At 42.3% G+C, this 21,457-nt stretch overlaps 1 protein-coding gene across 1 annotated transcript in view; it reads right to left on the reverse strand.

Annotated features, from left to right (window-relative positions):
• T265_09507 (hypothetical protein) overlaps positions 1–21,457 on the reverse strand; it is a gene marked incomplete at both ends in the record, with an annotated part of 60,834 nt that overhangs the window by 26,907 nt on the left and 12,470 nt on the right. Inside the window, 3 exons of the mRNA XM_009175595.1 lie at positions 7,651–7,679; positions 11,734–11,852; positions 18,799–19,213. Of these exons, the coding sequence (XP_009173859.1) occupies positions 7,651–7,679; positions 11,734–11,852; positions 18,799–19,213 (563 nt within the window). The remainder of the gene's footprint in view (positions 1–7,650; positions 7,680–11,733; positions 11,853–18,798; positions 19,214–21,457) is intronic.

The raw sequence follows: 21,457 nt of genomic DNA on the forward strand, positions 1-21,457 counted from the left end.
GGCCTCACAGAGCTCAAAATAAAATAGCCCCAAGACAACATGTAGTCCATGCTCATTCCATGTTATATTACCATGCCTAGCTCACCGCGCCCACTGTACGGTAAAAGTCTAATTTCGTCTACTGAATGTGATTTCTCCCAATAGGATTCGTTTCAAGTTATATCTTTGTAATTCATACGAAAGTTTTGTAAAAGGTATTGGGGTGTTATTGTGTATTTGTGGGGTTTTTAGAAACGCTAGCTGGTAGTCTATTCTATGTGGATTTTGCGGATTTGCCAAGATGCCTAACAAAACTAGGTTTTCTACAATCAACCAGTATCCAGGTCACACTGCAGGCAAAAAATGTGGTTTTGTTGAGGGAAGCAGTAGGAACCAAGTCCTTTACTCAGATGACCTGAAGAAAATAGGGTGGTTCGAGTGATTCAAGACATGACAGAAAGGACGGTATATAGGCGGCTTTCCGCTGTTTAAACTGTTTAAACGGTGCTGTTATCTGCCTGCACTACTTGATAGCAAGTACTTAATCGTATTTTGTGCAGGATTTGGTCACGGTGCATTTATGAGCGGCTGAAAGTGATATACACAGCACAACCAACAACCCATTGCTACGCACCACTAGGCACCTCAACAACGCACTGATGACGTCACCTCGACTGGTGATGAAACGTTTGTAATCAAATTGCCCAGCTCAGCGATCAGTCCAACGGCTAAAAACCAACAAAAAGAAGTCACTTTGTGCTGAACGTTTACTTTTTAAATGCATGGTGTTTCTCTTGAATTGAGCTGACCCTTACGGATAATCAGAGCATACCCGTTATGTTTTCCTACGTCAGACACGTGCGTTGTAATACGAGCTTTAAGGAAGACAGCTGGTCATTGATTTGTTCAAAGCGATGGGTTGGTCGCTGCGCCTTACTACGCTCCAGTTAACGCACTGATGATGTCACTTCGATTAGTGATGAAGCGTTTGAAATCGAATTTCCCAGCTTAAAGAAAAAGCCAATGACCATCTACGCTACCTGGGCTAGCAGCATTTTTCTCTATAGAATACCAGTACACATATCCCTACTGTCGCTGCGTAGTTGAATTCTAGCTACCGGTCTACTTGGAAGAATGGAATCACTTGATCGATTTTCGAAAGAGCTTACCAGCACTAAATGAAAAAGTATTAACTACTAACAAACATGTCAAACAATAAATCGTAGTGACAGGACAAACGCAATGTAACAAAACGTACATTGGGGGGTGATACCGGCGACCTGGAATCGGCTATCGCAGGAAATGCACGGAATTGTACGAAAGTGAGTGGAACGTTACAAAGTCACCAGCAAAGAACGTTCTAGGTAGTGAAGAGTTTCAGAATGAATTTTAACACTGAAACAAATAGCACTTGTTACCTCTATGTATGCAGGTATGGCTGTTTCATTGTGCCGTACTCAGTGAGGTTTTGGTACTATGTGTATTGCGTGAATCGTAACAACTTCATATGCCTGTGGAAGGAGTTCTGTAGCAGTTCCAATACTTACTAGGAACACGTCTGTGGCACTACTATGACGCTTGGACCGAACCATTTGATTGAAAACTCATCATGAAGCAGTAAGGTCTACGAAATGAGTGCTCACATATTTCATCCCCTTGATCAACAAACCTTTGCATGAATCCTTACTAGGTTGTCGGAAACGCAGCAACTTAATGGAACTATCTTTTGCACAAATAACCAGCGAATTATTCACGCCCACACCTCATTCAAGACTAATATCAACACATGAATTAACTGTTCTGCCAGAACCCTAAATTTAAAAAATGCCGATTCCCCGGAACTAAGTGCTTGATATTAGAGATATCATCAGGTTGAGTGGCTTGCGGCAACTCTTGTACGCTGACGAAAACAGACTAACATGTGATGCTGCTGGAGATGCATGAGAATATATCTGCGTCATCAGGCCTGGTAAACGCATTTTCGTTGGAATCTATGCCCAGACAACTGCCTGTCTCAATGTTTATCAAAACATGTGAGCGAAAGGTGCACAGTTGTTGAGTTTGTTTCAGTTAATCGTACGAGTATGAGCCGACGGAGCACAACTTACACACTATCTTGTTGATTCATGCATTTTCTATATACGCTTAATCCTTAAGTGACGCGGGCTTTGAGTGCTGGCCTCAAGTAGCCATCTTTGTCACTGTATTCATCGATTGTTGAAGCCATGATTGAAAATGTGTACCTCAAAGACAGCGTGTTAGAAAGACGATTGATTTAGCTGCATTTCCTGTGCCTGCGACAAGCGGAATAATAGGACCTAAGACACGACAAAAGTGTTTTCTTTCGGAAGCTCCAAATCAATGAAATGATCACAATCAAACGCCAACGTTAACTTCTGTTGTATCAGAGCCACGTGGGCACCAGAGATGCGAGACATCGTCAATGTAAAAAAGGGTAGGAGAACTTTTTTGATTTATGATACCCTTACAGTCAAATTAATATGTTTCTTATTTAGCTATATATAATGGATGCACACAAAAGTAACACAGTACTTACGAGTTTGCGGAACTTCTAAACTCTGCTGAAGTACGGGTAAAAAAGACAAAAAGTCAATGTTAGTTGCCACTGAAAAAAGTAGTACTGCGGGATGGACGAAGATTATATCTGATACGCTTCTTCTCTAGAGGCAGCTAATAAGAAGAAATCTGAAATAAGATGGACAAAAGACAGGTGCTAGAAACTGTGTTGTCTAAAAGCGCCTCTTAAGCAATCGACCAGCAGATAGGACCAATAAGTTTGTTTGTTGGGGACGGTGATAGTAGGGTCAAAGCCATTATGTGCTTTTTCTCGTAGCAGAGAGTGGTCCACCTCGCTTGACTCCCATTTTCTTTGGCTTATGTGGGTTCCAGTAGGACTAGTCATGCGACTGCCCAGTCCGGTTCCCTAGCAGCTTTTCATGTTCGTGTGCTCGTGACCGTTGAGAGATCGAGATCACCAGTAGCCTGTCAGTGAAGATGTTATTAAGCAGTGGACGATTGCTGAAATCAGCTGTTGGTTAGCGAACCACTTATGGAAGCTACATCACTTCAAAAGAACGTTTTCGAGGCGTATGGGCTTGTCAGAGATTCACATTCAGCCTCTAGCTCGAGTTGCACTTTTATAAACTGTTCCGGATTCCCAGGTCAATAATGGATAACGCAGCCACCCAATAAATGTAGGTAGGCTCAAGCCGATTGCTTACCGCTGCATAACACTATTCGCCAGAAGTGCTCACAACGCCGTGAAAACTGTCGGGGACTTAACATGGTTTCCAAACTTTGTGCAGTTGACGCGTTTATAAATCTAGCTATCCAGAAAAATTCTGGCCTTCATCTAAACTTCCATTCGCCTTTTCTGGCTCCATGTATTGGACTTTTGGTTTTGTGGGTTAGGGTGCATCTAGCATGTTTCTTTGTGAAAAAATCAGTTTTTTCACTGTCTATGCTGTAAACTTTAGGTAGCTTTTTTAGTGCATGTGTTTATGTCTCTCGACTCCCGAGAAGGATAGTCCCGTAAATAAAATGAAGCGATCTAGAGAGCTCAGTTAACACATTTTTTCTCTATCCTATCTTCCTGTTGACAACTCTGTGCCCAATTTTAAGCCAAGATATTATGTAAACTTTAAAGGAATCTGGGTTCTCATTCATCTAACCTTTTCAGGTTTCCTCAAGCTGAGCATCATCCGCGCGATATTACTGAATGCCCTGCTGTTTTTTCCAGTTATTTAACATCAAAGCACCCATAGCTAGCATAAGGTTTTGACGTCGAATAAACGAAAATATGGCCTTGCAATACAATGACTGGCCATAAATGATCCCCAGAAAGAGACTTATCTGTAAAATAGTGCACTTTGATTCTGTCCGGAGAGGTTTCACTTATAAGTGTTACGTTTTGTAATATCGCCGGTCGGCTTAGAACAAGGACCCCCCAGGTGTCCTCAAGACTCATATTTCCCTCTCATCAAGGATTGGGATGAAAAATATCTATGTTCGATACCAAGCCCGCACCACAGCCAAACAGGCTCTTCATCTTCATCATGATCACGTGACTTTCATATGAAAGCATACTGACGCTATGATTTCATCCCTGTAAAGGGAGTGTGAACGGTCGGGAGAAACGTTATATTGGTGGTTTATACGCGTTATCGAAAAACTAGATGAGTCGAACAAAAATTGTCTTTTTCGAGGTTTATCCCGTTAAACTTGACCAGATCTCCGCAAAATTTGAAAAAACAGCTCGCCGTGCTCTACATTCAAAAACGCAAGTCTGCATTCACAGTGTCGCATATCATCATTCATAATTTGTCACACATCTCCGACAGCAACGTGAATTACTTCCAGAACTCGATGATACACCGTATCCCGTGGAACTGCCGCATTCGGAAGACACTAATCTTTGCAAAACACTTGCGGTTGATTTATCGGGTGCCAACGCAACATTTAAGAGCCTCTTATGATGACACCGCTCTTTCCCCTACATAAGACAGCTGCTTCAGATGAAGCGTCCGTGGTACAGCCATTTTGTTTTTCAGAGTAAACAAAAGTACGGCATACTTGTCGGTCTTTTTTCCGATCATACCTCCGTGTGGAAAAAAATCTAACAAATTGGTTTTGGGCTTAAACACGGAAGAGAATATCTAACTTGGGTGCGCTTCCCGACCGTTTCTGAATTTCACTGGACAGAGTGAACAGGTGACCAGTAAGTCCAGACAATAAACAGTGACTAGTAGTGTAACTAAGCATCTCTAGATTAAAATAATCCTCAAGTGACTGCCAAAAGTCAGAAGTCAGTTAGCTTACATGAAGTCTTACCCACAGGAGTTACAATCTAAACGGATTCGCTTCAGGTGCAGTAGTCTCCAAAATGAACTTCCTCAACTAAGGTACCTTCAGTGAAACGTTTCGGGATTTAGTAGGAGACTGATATCTTAGAGGGGCTACCCTCAGCTCTCTCACGAAGATCACCTGCTGTTTCTCTCAGATATTCCTTTCCCTCCCAAAACCAATCAGAACACAAAAATTGTTTCCACTCCTTCCGGTACCAACTGCGCATTAACTGAAATAATTTTCCGCCCGGGACACTTAGGGCTCAAGCAACTTATGCCCATTTATTCATGCTACTTTATTTGAGGCCTCATCATCATCACTGGGGCCTCAAAAGTTGACTCAGACTTCAGTAGACGAAAGCAGTAATCGCTTTTGAATAGTGATGGGTACTGAGAATCGGACTAACCGTTAGACACTACGTGCAACAGCTTTATTCAAAACACACAAATACGTTCTACTCAGATGGAAGTTTTTTTTTGGTTTTCAGTGTTTCAGTCATATCGATTTCCAGGGTTCTACAATAAAACACCAAATTCTGATGTGGTGGTCTCTCTCAACGGAGCCAAACATTGGGATGAACCACTTTTGTTTAGGAACCCGACCTGAATCTTCAGAAAGAACTGTATTCTGGATACACGGTTCGGTTGTTGGGGTTTTTCTCGTCATAGTTGAAGAAGCCTAAAGATCTTCAACTTTGATATCTGGCAAGACAAGTTGATAAAATGGTATCCAGATCAGCTGTGAGTACCTAATAATTCTATTCCTTAATTCAAACCCATTTTGCGTCCGTTCGGGCTCGACATAATCCATCTGCCCAGACTACATGTGTTGCGCTTTCAGGCGTGTAATATAACTGTAACTTTCGGTTGAGTCGTTGTTCGTTAGCATTCCACAGCTGCTGTCGGTGAGTTCTCAGCTACCACCGCTATCGGAGATAAGCTAAGTTCATCGACTTTGCCTTTTATCGTTCCTCCTTTGAAGACATTTGGTTTAAGCAGTAAAGAGTATTAAAAAGGTTATGATAGATAGAAATGATAACCAGAGGGCTGAAATATCGAAACCTGTCCATTTGGACCAATACGTTTCGCAGCTTGCGCAAACGATCTCCAGAAAGTGAAACCGAACCGCCACATTCCAGAGGTTCAGCTGGATTCGGGTGTTTCCCGTCAAAACCAAATTACTGTGCTGATCGGTCGCCATTCAAGTATTTCAAAGAACGTCCGTATCCGCTACATGTTATCAGTTCTCTTAGTTCGGCACTAGTCAGCTGACTAGGGTTTCGGTAAGGATGAGTGTTTTTCACTTGCAAGCATACTTATACACCACACTATAGAAAACGCCATTTTTAGACGCGGCCTTTATGACGCCGCTGATACATTCTGAACACAAACGTACGGAATAGCAATGAATGTATAACGTTGCAAGCACTTTTACACGTGATTACGTTACAAGTTAACGTGAACACGTATGCAACGCAAGCTACAGTACTCGAGAATTCGATCTAGCCAAGATTCTTTGCGCCTCCCCTTTCCCAGTATGGTGAAATTTTCTAATTTTGGAAACAAATACAGTATTGCGTTGATTTTTGCTTAAGAAAAAGTGATCTCACCAATAGGACGATCCTTACTTTGGATGATTATAAAGGGAGGGTTACTCTGCTGAATTCTCAGCTTCAATAGTCTGTTGTTTGATTATGTAAAAATTCAGATATATGTGGCTAGAATTTTTAATACGGCAGGTGGAAGGGTTTTCCTTCCTAAACGTGATTAGTTCTAACTCAGAACAATGTGGTCCTTTATTGTGAGGCGTCACTATTTAGAAAGACGTTTGGAATGTGCCAAGTGTGCCTCACCGCACGCCGTGGGCAGCTAAATTAATGGGAGGGGAACTTGCTTGACTAGTCTGAAATTCCCATTCTGGTTGAATGCAGATAAGGATTGCCGACTGTACGCCAACACGAGATGACCTCATTTACAAACCATATGACGGAGATTCCACCAAAGTTCACAACGCAGCCAAACTGTATTTAATCATTTCATCATTTTTCAAGCCAGAAATGGTTTTCAAGAAGAAAAGTTGTTTCTTTGGAGCGTTTTTACAGAGCTTGGTATTAGCCGTTCATTGTATAGTGCCAACTGGCCGCTCTGACAGTGTTAGATGCACGTCAAGGAGATTGATATATAAGATAATTCTTAGCAATAGACCATCCACTATCTTCTAATTTCTTCAGCGTTCCAAAAATGTTTCTCTAGTTGACAAAAATTGGCTTTCAGGTCATGTGGGGATCAACTCATCCAAAAAATTCAACAGACCGTCCTGGTATGATGTATATGATGTATGTGTATATCCTAATGCCTCAGCTGACTTGAACCCACCAGGATCATAAGTGAATCTCCAACTACTATGTCAGCTTAATCTTGTGATGATCTAAATGGTGGTTCTAATATTATTTAGAATAGATGTGAAAGAATTCTGTTTTGTTTGACGAACGTTTTAGTCGTTAAGTTGGTGCGGTCGGGGGCTCTTCCGCAACATGGTCTCTACTGGAATGGGTTTTCTGTTAAATTCCGTTTCACACAGTCTGCCTTCCAGGACGCTGTATTTTCTGAAGGTAACCCAATAAAATCGAAACCATACAGTTCATCGTCAGAATATGATCTCGTCTGAAGACTTCGCACACTCATTTGTATGCCTTATGAGCAACCTGCGCGACCAACACAAGATCAAATTTGTAAAAACAACTGCCAAATGTCACAAAACGCCTTGCACAAATACAGCATTTTATTTTTATATGATTGCACTCACTGGTTCCCCCACTTCGTCGAATTTGAAGCCTGTTTAGGGGCAGCAATAAATTTTACACCCTGATTAGACGCAGAGTATTATGCAACTACAGGCATTGTGTAGCAAGAACAGAGGAATCCTAATCAGATGCACGGCAGAGTCGTAATTTTTGACGTTTGATTCAAGCGACATAATAAAGCCATAGACAGTGGGCATAGACAAACTTCCCTTCACTAGGAAGGTATGTTCGACGGTTCCCAACGTAGTGATAACTTTAAAGGATATAATATAGCTTATACCATAGACTACATTTTATTCTCCAAATTACTCAAAATAAAAGAGACCAATTTTTCCATCATAACCGTTAAAACTCGTTATATAACAAACACTATGAAGACAGCAACGACTGTATACGTTTGAGCGACATTTAAGCGTAAGTCAAAAATGATTTTACTGTAATTCGTGAAACGGCTTGCGCTTTTTCAGTGTTACAATAAAATAATCATGGTTTTCTCCAAATAGCCGAAATTCTGGTGCGCCATGACATTCAAACTTGAGAACATTTTAGTGGCATTCAATACCATCGCGATTTTAAACGATGTACAAAAATGCGCTAACCAAATGATATGGTATAAAAATAGTTCAGGTCTTATGGCTCGATTATCCAAATGAAATGGTCACTTATAAATGTCCTCCCAAAATATACGTTGCTTCTCACGGTCACTGCAAGACTGGTACTGGCTTCGTTCCTAAAGAAAAAATTTAATAAATCCTTTAAAATCTAGCGTTGCAAAAATCCATTTAGCTGAAGTTCGGACACATTGTGGCACTCTCCCATCATATGCTCCGGAAGAAATCCCTTACTGAGTATAGACTGCGATACTGCAGAGAATTCTCAAGAGCCACTGAGTTGTTCATAAGGCGTGAAGAAAGGTTGCATAGGCAGCTACTCCAAGATGCATGTCAACCGGCGTCAAGGACGACGAAATGAGTGAACTGTAATGAGGTGAGAAATCAAGGTGTTATGTCAAAAGCTAGATATACAGAACTGCGCACTCAAGTGAACTAAACAGAGGCAGTTTTATTCAGAAAGGCACGTGCGCTGACATGTGTTCTCTGACCAGGGGAACGGAATAAAGCAACTGTGACATTTCTCTTACCGGTGTTAAATTAGTTCCGGAAGGCCTGCTCGGACTGTGTTGGAAGACGAATAAGGCGCTATCACGACATTCACTGTAAGAACTTATGGTGAACCACAAATTAGTTTGTAGCTCGGTTTATTTTATAAATATTTTTGCGACGTGTTTAGCCATCCACACTACTTGTCTTCGGGGAAGTAAAAGTAGAATAGTGTTCACATCATTTGGCAGTGTTTGGGTTACCCACTTGCTCTGAGATGTCAAACAACTACCTAAAAGACTAACGTACGTCAACTGACGCAAACTGCCGCTTGCTATTTGATGAGAAATTGAATATACACTGCGTTCATTCATCATTTCAGTTGAATATTATCGGGTGAACTTCCAGCAGGGAATTCAACCAACTGTAGTGCTATTTTTGTGCACTTATAAAACGAACGAGAATGAGCCGAACTAACCAGCAACATTTGTCAGTGTATGTGCGGTCTGCATAGACGAGTTTCTCTACCTAGACACATCATCATCATCCAGCTGTAGCACATTTTCGGTTGTTAATTGCTATGCTACCCGAAGGAAGAATGAGGGCTGGCATCCTGCCAAGAGAACCTGCGAAACGTCTCCACCAGCCGGAGTACACCGTCTTCAAAGAGTTGAGAACACCTATTCTGACGTCCTTCAGCAAGCCTGACCTAATCGCTGTTCGAAAGCGCCCAGTAACTGTGATAGATGTCGGCATATTCTTGGATGGGCCCAAAGTGTGGAATGAGAAGGAGCAGAAGTATGGTGCTGATGAATATTCCATCGCCATAATCTTGGTAGTATTTGCCATTGGTTGTGACGTCGACGTTTTGGTTCAACAACCGATGGTCATCTCTTATCGAGGAATCTGCTTTCCTTAGTCCGCCAGGGCAGTTATTGGACTGGGATTTCCTAAGGTCACAGTCAGTGACTCGTGTTTGTTTGCCATTGTGGGCTGTTTGCGTACTTACAACACTTTTATGCGTGGTACATGGTGTTGAGTGTACATTCTTGCCGTTTACCTTCAAACCAGACTGAGTATGAGCCTGATGTGCGAGTCTCGACTGTGCTTGAAGAGCTTGACGCGCCTTGCATACCTTCAAACCAGACTGAGTATGAGCCTGATGTGCGAGTCTCGACTGTGCTTGAAGAGCTTGACTGCGCCTTGAAGAGCATTCAGCATTGTTTGTCCTTTCTTGGGTTGTTGGTCTCTACACGAAAATTCTTACATGCATTGAGATTCATCTTATCTGAGTGAAAATGTTGGTGGCATGACTTCGAAGGAGACATTACTCTCTTTTGCCTCATATACTTTTGTAACCATTTCAAATTCGTCGCTTGTATTCACGTTGTATATTTGTGATTGTACTCTTCAGAAATAGACTATAATAGAAGTAAGTAGCTGTAGTGTGTAGTAAATGCTATTGTAAGTAGACAAATTTGACATTACTCTTATTCCAAAATCATCTAATCCATTCAAAAGTATCATGCAACACGTTCACGCCACTAAAAACACCTATTTCTTCCGATGCGGGTGACTCTTCTGTAAGGCATAAACAATTTCGTTATATCCACACTTTATAAGGGCCTGAATACGAAGTAAAAATATATCGTATGAGTCCTGTTTTCTACTGAATTCACACAGTTAAACATCCTTCCTCGGACCTTGTCCTTGCAGGGAGGCACGTGAAAATAGCAGTTGAAAGAATCTGAGTAAGAATCGGCCTTGATGTGTTCACGAAGAAAATGAACAGAGAGAAATGATGAATTTCTCATCTTTGTGACAAGTACGGGGATTCTCCTCTCTATTTTTTCAGGTCTGTTCTATTTGGAAGGGTAAATTTGTTGTTGCTTCGTTAATGACCTCAAAAGATGCTTACTTCAAGCACTGTCTCCGTTAACTTATTGGGAGATGTTCCGTTGAAATCTAGGTTCCAATTGTATTCACCAACGCTGTCGACCACACAAACTGGGACGCTGTGTGTCTGTTTTTCATGTTGACATTTTAGCATACCAGAACATTTCACTTATCCACCTCTTGCAACAGTTGAACAATTGAGTAGAACGCGAGTTCGCCTTGATTACATGATTAGAATTAAACGGCAGCCACAAAAGTAAACCGAGGGTTAGTGACCCAAGAGGCCACTGGTTGAAAATTTGAGCAAACTTCCTGTTGAGTAGACATCAGCAGAATCAGCGAGTTTGCATTAGTGGAGTGTGTTTTATTCTACTAAGGCAGATTATAACGTCGTGGTGTTTTCTGCGAAATAATAATTGATTGTGTGTGTTTACGATCGATGCAGAATTCACATCCATGTCATTCCCAGACATATATCATTCCATCCTAACCAAGTTGTTTTAACTAATCCGCGTCAGAAATGATGCACTGGACGCGAGATTTGCTCTCGTTTGAGGTCATCGGTAGTGCATCTACCTGGCTGTGACTAGAATAAATGCCCTGGTGCTCCGCAGGTGAGACTTTGTGGCACTCTTACCTCCCCCTTTCAGTCAGATACCTGAACTAACACAGCTGAAGAAGCAAGCCCGTTCACCTTTGGACTATGTCATCGCTTTCCTCAAGGCCCCAAAGGACGATAAAGTAACTTCTTTGGTTCTGTCGTTCGAAAAGCTGCCTTATGTAACAATTGTGAAACATCCAAGCTACATGCAGTGAGAAAAACCAGGGATCGGAGAAAACTGGCTGTCGCAACGTCGCTTCACAGAAGATAGGCTTCACAGATACGCAACACCTGATGAAGTTTCGTGAAATGCTTTGACGCTTCTGAGTGACTGCATTCGGTGCTCAAAAGCGAAACCACCAACTTGACAAAATAGCTTAAAACCAATTTATTGTATTCCTCTGACATCACAAACCCTCAAGAATCGCACCCTCCAAGCATTTTGTAATTATACACCACACAATGTGACAACTCTTACTGCGACTCACGTGACTTGCGTAGGTGGCGGTTGTCCATGTTACTACCTTCAACTCCGGGGTTCACAGCAGTGGCCGGTTTTTCCGCAAGATACTGGGCAAACCAGTCGCCAGTTTTGCACAAAACCCGTCTGAACCGGAGAAAATATACGGAAGTATTAGACCAAAGAAGGCAACCTCTAACTTATCGACCAGTGAACATGCGGAATGCCCACTTAGCAACTTGGCTACAACAGACGTTAAATACTTGATTCCCTTCATGACTGTCCGACTTCTGCACAAGGTGTTCAGACCATCTAGATTACGGCGAAACATCTGCGTATACTTTAGGTTAAAAAGAACACCTATTTGGAGTAACGCATCACGCAGTCCCTCGCTTTGGCCTGATACAGTTCAACCAGAATAGAATTACCATGTCAGTAAGTTACGTATATGTGCCAGATACGTCCAGCAATCATCACAAGTTTTGTTTCACCCCAATGGTCAATAGTATGAAAGTCTGCTATCAAAATGTTGCTTAGTACGTTTCAGACTCATGTTTATCCTGTCACTACAATGCTGTTGTGCTCCTAGAACATTACCTGCGAGTTACTTCGCTCATGCTCTACTAGAAAGCACTCAGTTCAACTTCAACCATCCAGGTATTCCAAAACTGCATTTGCCATCACAACGGACTTACTTATTCGTCTGTTCTTCATATTATCAGCAGCTGATAAGCGGTACGGAGCTCCATGTTGTCTGCATGATATGCCCCTGTTCGGATGGAATTTAAGTGGAGACTCGATCCCGCTAGTGATGTCAATTCGTGCCAAAACCCGGCGACACAGCACAACTCTCTCGAAATCGCTGAGAACTAGCATAAATCCACCTCTCACGAGTTATTAGTGGGAATCGAGCCCGGTGTTAACTTAGCTGAACACTACATTAACTGATGCAACGGTGCAGATGGTTAATGATGCCAGTCACCCTTCAGTATGTTATCTATGTGTCACTTGTAGAGATAACATCTTGAATAACGGCAGCCAAAATGCGAACACAAATGACATCAGCAAAAGGAATGACCTATTGGAGATTAGACTGGGCTCATTAGAGAACCAACTAAAACATATCAAAGAGCTGTTACAACCACGTGAGTCTGGGCCGGTGGGGGGAGTGGAGCATGTTGGATTAACAAAGAACTCCATACCTCTGTTACAAACTGATGTAGTAACGTCAAAAAAGGCCATTGAATCCAAAACTATGTCGCTCAGTAATAACCGGAAAGCATCATCGGGACTTAGTGTTATTTGCACTAATGTCACAGAACCTTGCGATACGTTATTACAAGCGAGGCACAAGCGCGAACTGGAGGAGTGGTTCAAACTTTGCGCTAAAATGAAGTTAAAACCTATCGAACCAGTTTCCCTAACACGATTAAGTCGACCACCGAATTCGCCACATAACGGTAAGCCAAGACTTCTCAGAGTTACCGTTAATACCGAGAAAGACCTGGAGAGCATTCTATTATCAGCATTCCAACTTAGGGGGGAAGCTGACAATGGCGAAAGGATTTTCGCTGATATACCGTGGTCGGAAAGATCGCGCAAAAATACACCTCATCCTACAAACTCAACCAACAAACATACAAATGACCGCAGTTTGATCATCTTGGGTGTTCCGGAACCCAACAAAACGTCAGATAAAATAGCGCAAAACACACACGACTACATGCAGTGGCAATTTCTATGCAGTACACTTGAAATTGAAAACGTGGCCGTGGTTGATACTTATCGGATTCCGAAATCACCAAAATATTTGGGTACCGGCCCGAGGCCCCTGAAACTCACACTACTTCGTGGTGATATGCTAAACTTAATCCAAACACAATGGCAACGTCACAGGAACTTACTCCCTAGGGAGTTAAGGATAAGCACATCCATGCGGAACAATATACCCACAGAAGAGACCAAGGTTAATGAAGATGAAGCCGTAGGTGAAACTTCAAAAAACGACCAGCTGCCGACTCTGCCAGGGTCGGCACAATTATAACCGCCCAACCTGCACATTATCTTGCGTACTGCCCAACACTGCTGTCAATAAACACCATTAAATGTTTATACACGAACGCGCAATGCTTGACTAACAAGATTCCAGAATTATCTGAATTGTGTGAAAAGCATTTGCCAAACTTGATTGCTATCAGCGAGACTTGGTTCCAGCCACACTTATCGGATAGTGAACTTGCCATCCCTGGAATGACGCTTCTTCGTCGGGATCGCATTTCTCGGGGAGGTGGTGTAGCTATTTACCATAGCAGGCAACTATTGTGCAAAGAGCTAACTGATGAAGATTTGATACTATCGGATACCTTGTGGTGCTCGTTAAAGACGGTAGCAGGAAACGACTGTGTTGTTGGTGTGATCTATCGACCACCTTCAGCGGAGGAACTGCACAATTACACCATAATGGAGAAGCTGCGCCTCGTGGCTTCCCGGTATAAAAGTAAGATACTAATTATGGGTGATTTCAATCTCCCAAACTTGCTACGGACTCAACAACATCCGATAAATTCCCTCGATTGTGCCTTCCAGGAGACGTTACATGATCTTGACTTTCACAATCATATATCATGCAACACGCGGTATAGAGGATCAGATATACCTTCCATTCTGGACCTCATCATAACAAGCGAAGAGAACGTTGTGGAAAACATCGCATATGAAAGTCCATTAGGATCGAGTGATCACGTCGTTCTCATTTTTGATTATGTTTGTTCGGCGGTGAGACCTAATGATGAGCTTAAAATGATCAGGAAAGTGAACACGAAAGCACTGTCGAATACCCTGAGTCATTGTACGGACTGGTATTCAGAAGGTCCAGACGTCCACCAGCAATGGTCTAGCTTCATGGGGAACTTGGTCAATAAAATACGTTTGCATTCCCACTTCGTTCCAAAGAATACTCAGATGGGATTCGATTTTAAGTTACGAAGCAGAACCCGAAAATGGATTCTGGAGCGAAATGCAGCCTGGGCTGAATACCGACGTCACCGAACAACAACAACATGGGAAAAATATCGGTTACTAAGAAATAAAGTCAACACGCTGGTCGCGAGCGACAAAAAGGATTACCAGCTAATGCTTTTAGAGAAAATGGAAAAAAATCCGAAGCTTCTCTATTGGATCATTAATAATAAGGCGTCTGTGAAACCGGGTATTTCACCTCTGCATACCCCTAATGGACTGACGGCCACTGCGTCAGCTGCAGCTGAAGAACTGGCGGAGTTCTATTCCACTGTTTACTGTCAGAAGGAATATATAAGCCGGATGTCGTTTATGTCTCCCTCACCGCCCACCTCCCTACATGAAGTAATTGTGACTCCAGAATGTGTACTCCGAACGTTACTTGAACTAAATCACAGAAAATCTCCCGGTGCCGATCAGATAACACCATTTATCCTCAAGCAGTGTGCTCATTCCCTATGCACACCTCTCGCTGAGTTATTCAATTCGTCCCTAAATAACGGTGTGGTTCCCAACGACTGGAAGAAGGGCGTTATCACTCCCATATACAAAGGAGGTAATCGTTCGGTCGTGTCAAACTACCGGCCGGTGACTCTGTTGCCGGTGATCTCCAAAGTGCTTGAGCGACTGGTGGCAAACAAAATCATTAAACACTTAGAGGAAAACGGATTGCTTTCGGCTGCCCAGCATGGTTTCAGAAAAAACAGATCCTGTCTGTCCAATCTCCTCATTACCTTAGACGACTGGACGCAAGCTGTGGACAATGGAAATCCCGTTCACGCATGCTATCTAGACATCTCCAAGGCATTTGATCGCGTGAACCATAACATATTGTTGCAAAAACTCGAGCATTATGGTATTACGGGAAAGCTGCTGGCTTGGCTTGAAATCTATTTGGCTGACCGAGACGCGCGTGTATGTGTTGACGGCGCTCTGTCCAAGCCAATTGCAGCTACAAGTGGAGTACCCCAAGGCTCCGTTCTTGGGCCTACTTTATTTTTATTATACGTAAACGATATACCTGAGCTCGTGAGCAGTAAAATCACTTTATTCGCAGACGATATCAAGATATGGTCAAGCATACGCACCATTGAAGACAGTCACCGATTACAAAAAGATCTCGATACACTTTATGATTGGTCACTGAAAAACAGACTACCGTTTAACCTCCAAAAATGTAAAATGCTCCGTGTAGGGAAGCCCTTTGCATATAACTATACGTTGGGTCCACAACCACTTTCTTGGACTAGTGAAGAAAAAGATCTTGGCGTGTGGGTCAGCAGCTGTTTAAAAAACTCCTTGCAATGCACAGCCGTCTACAAGAGGACCTCACAAGTCCTGTCGCTCCTAAAACGGATTTTTGGTCGTTTCACTCGACTGGCACTGCCCCGAGTAATCAATACCTACATCCGACCAACCATGGAATACGCTATACAAGCTTGGTCACCATGGCTTCAAAAAGACATAATTCTTCTACAGCGAATATATCATCGAGCCACGAAGCTGGTAATTGGACTGCATAATAAACCATACGAAGACACGATTGCCAGTCTCTACCTATTTGACTTCTACTATCGGCGCATCAGGGGAGACCTAATTCTAACATATAATATACTGAAGACACCTAATCATCCGCTGGAAGACCTTTTTGTCCGACGTCGAACACGAACGGGCAGGAGGCATGACTTTTAGCTCGCGGTACCTCATTCGGGGGTGAACTGTCGGCGGAACGTTTCTGCGGTCCGTGTATGTTTCACTTGGAACTCCCTACCTCCCAATGTTGTACATTCGCCGAGTTTAACCATTTTCAAGAACAATTTAGATGCACATCTTATGTCCAAACCGAATCTGGAACTATTTAACTCCATGTGATACTCAGTAAACATTACGCATATTTTTGCGTCCCTTTGTGTATATACGTTCACCCTATGGTCCTTGTAAAGTTAATTGCTTTTTAGACCATTAAACCTTGAATAAACCTTGAATAAACCTTGAATACACTATTTAGTCGCGGAAGTCTTATTAGCACTGCCAATAAGTCTCCTTTGAACGGGAAACCAGTTTGTGCTATGTGATTTGGTTTCTACTGGTTCCTCAAGTTTCACCTGTCCATACGAATAATAATTTTTTTCATTTGTGCTGCCCAATTTAAATTTCAGCATGAAAACCATGTATCAGGTTGTGTAAGTGCCTCAACAACTGGGATCATTGAGATTTCCTCAGCTAAACCACGTGACTGATCTAATGTATCGATTAATTATCTAAGCCAGTCAGCATTCAGAATTTTCATGTTGAGCATGTAAGTCACAAGACAGTAAATGCAACAAGCATTCCACAAATACATGCAACCGTGTTAGTCAATTCTGCCAGAAAGGTCAGATTCTTTCAAATAACCCCAGAACGCCCAGAACCTATTGAGGCCCTAAATCTCCACCAAAATCGCAATAGGGAAGACGGCAAGTACCCAAGCCAGTTACCAGCATAAGCCGATGAGCGTTCAGGCACGCCACAGGAGCACGAACAACATATGACCAGATATTTCATAGAAGCACGATCGATGTTGATGGGTGTTCACTAAACGCCTATTAAACAAGCTGCATCAATGTTAAAAAGTGACCTTTAAATAGTGCAAGGCCGTTGTGACTTTTGCACCCACACGCACTTGTTTGCTGCAACAAAGTTGTTGTGTTCCCCGTCAGTGAGTTCTTTTTCCTTCACTAGGCACTGGAGTGGGGTTATCAGTCAGATATAACAAATTCTAGCTCCTTCTATCGGCGGTTGGAGACCATTTGCAAATTATCGGAGAGACGATGCTTCTGTATTCGCCACAGATGGTGCGAGCCATATTACGGCCATGGAAGGACACTTCTTCAGGAATAATGAGTACTTTAAAACCCAGGTTGAAAACTCAAAAACGTTGACCTTGAATACCTGCTACCAATAATGTGTGGAAAAACGCGCTCCAGTTGTATATCTTGTAGACATGTCGCTTCAAATGTGAACTCTTATAATCTGATGAAATTTCATTATTTATGTATGTGCTCCCACTTGGCAGTAAGCAGACGCTTCACGTAAACTTATATTTATTCAGTATTACCAACTTCACATCGTGACCATCATTTATTTCTTTGAAAAGTCGAGTACTAGCACTTGTACTGAACAAGTGAGCGGGGGAGCATGTGATGTGATGGTCACATTACACAGTTTGCTGTGGACGAATGGAACTGGTCACAAGGTTTCCGTGACCAGACTGAAACATCTATCTACGCAAGTATGACTGATCTACCGTGACGACAGGATACAATGCACTACTCACTCACCATTCACTACTTCGCAAATGAAGATGCAATTGCTAACGAGCTTTGAAAACGTTACATATATGTCATGGCGGTTAGGGTGTTTAACTTACAGTCTTCTCTGGTAACTGCCTAGTCAAATTTTTTGACCAAATGCTTAGCCTATCTGACTGAAGCTTTGTCTGTTATTCCGCGCAACAAACTCTTCAGAACAAAGTGGAAGCATCGGCACAAGAGATCGACCTAAAGCTGATGCTCAGCAGTACACAATAGGCTTCTTGTTCAAAAAACCTTATCCACCTACACAAAGTAACTGTGTTCGCGGAAGAATCCTGGTCAACTCAGAAACTCTGGACACATGCCAAGGGAAGCACAACTGCAGTTGAGATGGACGGCCATCACCTGCTGAAATATTTAAAATAAATCATCCATTGTACTCACCAAAGCCCGAAAACTCAACCATATGAACTCATTCGTCTCTATTACGACTCAATATTTAGACACATGTAAGAATCTTTACTAGCCTATATCACGTAATCTGCGACATTCGACTCAAAATCGAGTTAAGGTATTGAGTATATGGCATATTCAGATATCATCCTAATAAGTTAGGCTCAAACAAGTGCAAATCAAGTTTCCCATCCATTTTATTTGTGGGACTTAGTGATGACTAATCCGAGGTTTCGGTGACCCATAATCGTCAACGACAGATAGATATACCTATGTATACGTATATTCAAAAATGAGGAATACAAGTATCCAACCTTTCACAAACTTACGCCAAATCCACACAGTCTTTGCACAGGAATACCGATTTCTCCACTTCCGTCGCACATCGGCTGCAAGTGCCGCGATGACACTGAACACATGGAAAGGCTTTGCGAAATATTGTGAAACCACGGTAACAGAATGGGCATAGTCCTTCATTATCCCAGTTGGCTTTTGCCTTTGGTTTTAATGTGAAACCGGACTTTACAAGTTCAGTTGGTGTCATACCAGCGAAAGAAAGAAATGGTGTCTGAGGACTGGTTGTACCGAGATTGGGAGTACCATTTGGAGTTCGAGGTAGCCGGTCAAGTGCAACTGGGGCACAGAGTGAAACCAAGCCACTACCCGGTACTGCTGGGTTCTTCAAACGCAACTCCTCCACGGCAGCCACCATTAGTTCAGGTTTCAGTTTATTTGGGAAGGTCCCTGTTAAACGGCTGAAATAAAAGTTTCTCAGAGTCAGCGATACTCCTAGTTCTGTTCCTTAATCTGAGAATGATTATACTTGGTCAGTAATTATCATTACGCTATACAGCTGAGATTATCCAAGCCTAAATGAACTAATCGTCAATAGGAAAAATCATCCCAACTATGGATATCAAGAGCTACTGAATAACTTGAGAGAGATCACGAAAATTTAGAGAAATACACAACTATGGGAACAGTGGACGAACCCAAGGATTTACGCCCATGATATTTGGCGTAATCAGAATGCGTCGAAATCGTCTGGTACAAGAAGCGTTCCTGAAGAATGTTTATGACAGTCGGAGCACAATTGTCGCTTATTAGGAACTAAACGCATCAAAATGTTTACCTAGAATTTGACCACAGGGCCATAGTTTCAACGTTTTCCGCGAACGTCATTACAAACTTGACCCACGCAGGGAGTAACAAATCGTTACTTTCCAAGATTTCTGCAGATATTTGACGGCATAGGACTGCAATTCTAGCAGTTGAAAAATGCCGAAGGGGCTTTGATTCGAAATCGCACACTCAATCATTCATTTAGGCTAGCGTTGACTAACAACGTTGTTCTGTTATCCTGGTCAATGTATGAAGCTCTTAGCGATCATCTTCGAGCATACAGGCAGCTGGTAACTTTTAACAAAAGCATATCTCTGATTCAGCCCTTCCTACCGAACGAATCTTAACCGAAATGATCACTCTGGGACACTGAGATGTTTAGGTGGGAGTGATGCAATCTCAAACTCATTTTTATCCCTATACCATTTTGCTCTACACTGTACTGCAGATTTGTTTTTTAAGTAATCTCTAACATCCGTCTTCTCATTTGCAGTCGACTGGCGCCAGATAAGCCGAAAGTGGATTTTGATGGTAAGATGGCGTTCCGTCGTGGTAGTTTGAAATCATCTGAGGAACGGATGTCTTCCCACAAGTCAAAACGGGTGTTAGATTTTGATTAACATAACAGGGCTTGCAGCTTTACGAATAAGCAATGGTGTTTAACTTAATCTATGATATTCGAGTAACCCACCGGCATCCACCAAACGAATGGGCCCGAATGGACCGAACGAATGAACGAGTGAAATCAACGCTCTCAGACTGCTAACAAAGCCATTATTGATTGATTCGGATGGAAGAGTGGAAATTGAACCGATTATTTCAAACGAATACCCTGTTAGTATTGTTCATGATGGCCGTAATTGACACTGTGTCACTTGGAGCTTTAGGGACGGTGTGGTAGTTTTCTAAGAACTAAAACTGCAGTAGTATAAAGAACGTTCGTCCAGCCACAGGCTTGCCGAAGAGACTCCACATGCTTTATTGAATTGGAATAAGGAACTCCACTATCGGAATATTGTGGAACCTTTCAGCGCTCCAAATGATGTTTATATCCCAGAATGAATTCCATGGTTAAAGAAACCAGAAAGTTATAATCCAGGCTTTTCCAAGCTATATTTCATCCTTACATCACCCTACGTTATGGTCGGCGTCATCTATTATTGAGAAAGTGCAGAATGGAATTATAGTGGGCATAAATGGTGAAAAATTACTGTATTTTTTTGCTTTGAACTATGCTCACTATAATGAGATTGAGATAAACATGGAGAAAATGACCTTACTGGCTACTAATGCAGTTTATTGACGTTTGCACAATATAAGAAGCAATCAGTTAAACTGAAATTTGCCGATGGGCCACACTCTATCACTAATCAATATTAGTGTTACCTCTGTATGGATAAGAACTAAGCAAAAATTCGTGGAAAATATAACCGGAAAATTTGCCCTGAATAATCACAAAAGTTCAAACGTAAATTATTTTTAGTAGGTGAGGACGAGGATGGCGTCCACTCGTAGTGTAAAATCTGTCTTTCGAAAATAAACGACTCGCTTTATAACGGCCTCACAATTAGTCTTTGTCTTGAGGAAACTTTTTTCCTTAATAACTGAGGAAAAAACACAAGGAATCAACCAAGCACTGAGCCCGTAGGCTACAGTAGGAATGTGACGTGAACAACCTCTTAGACGACCAAAGAGAGCAGGGGTTGGCTGGTTAGAATAGAACACAGGTTTTACTGGCATCGCAAGCGCTAAAGCTGACGAAGTCTTGAAGTGAGCGAATAGACCTGGTAGAACGCAATCGTGGTCAATTTCACGCTGAAGCTGAAAAGCTTCAGTTGGCTGGATGCGTGTTCGACAGAAACATGT

This window comes from Opisthorchis viverrini (assembly GCF_000715545.1).
Source record: "Opisthorchis viverrini unplaced genomic scaffold opera_v5_280, whole genome shotgun sequence".
Taxonomy (NCBI): Eukaryota; Metazoa; Platyhelminthes; class Trematoda; order Opisthorchiida; family Opisthorchiidae; genus Opisthorchis; species Opisthorchis viverrini.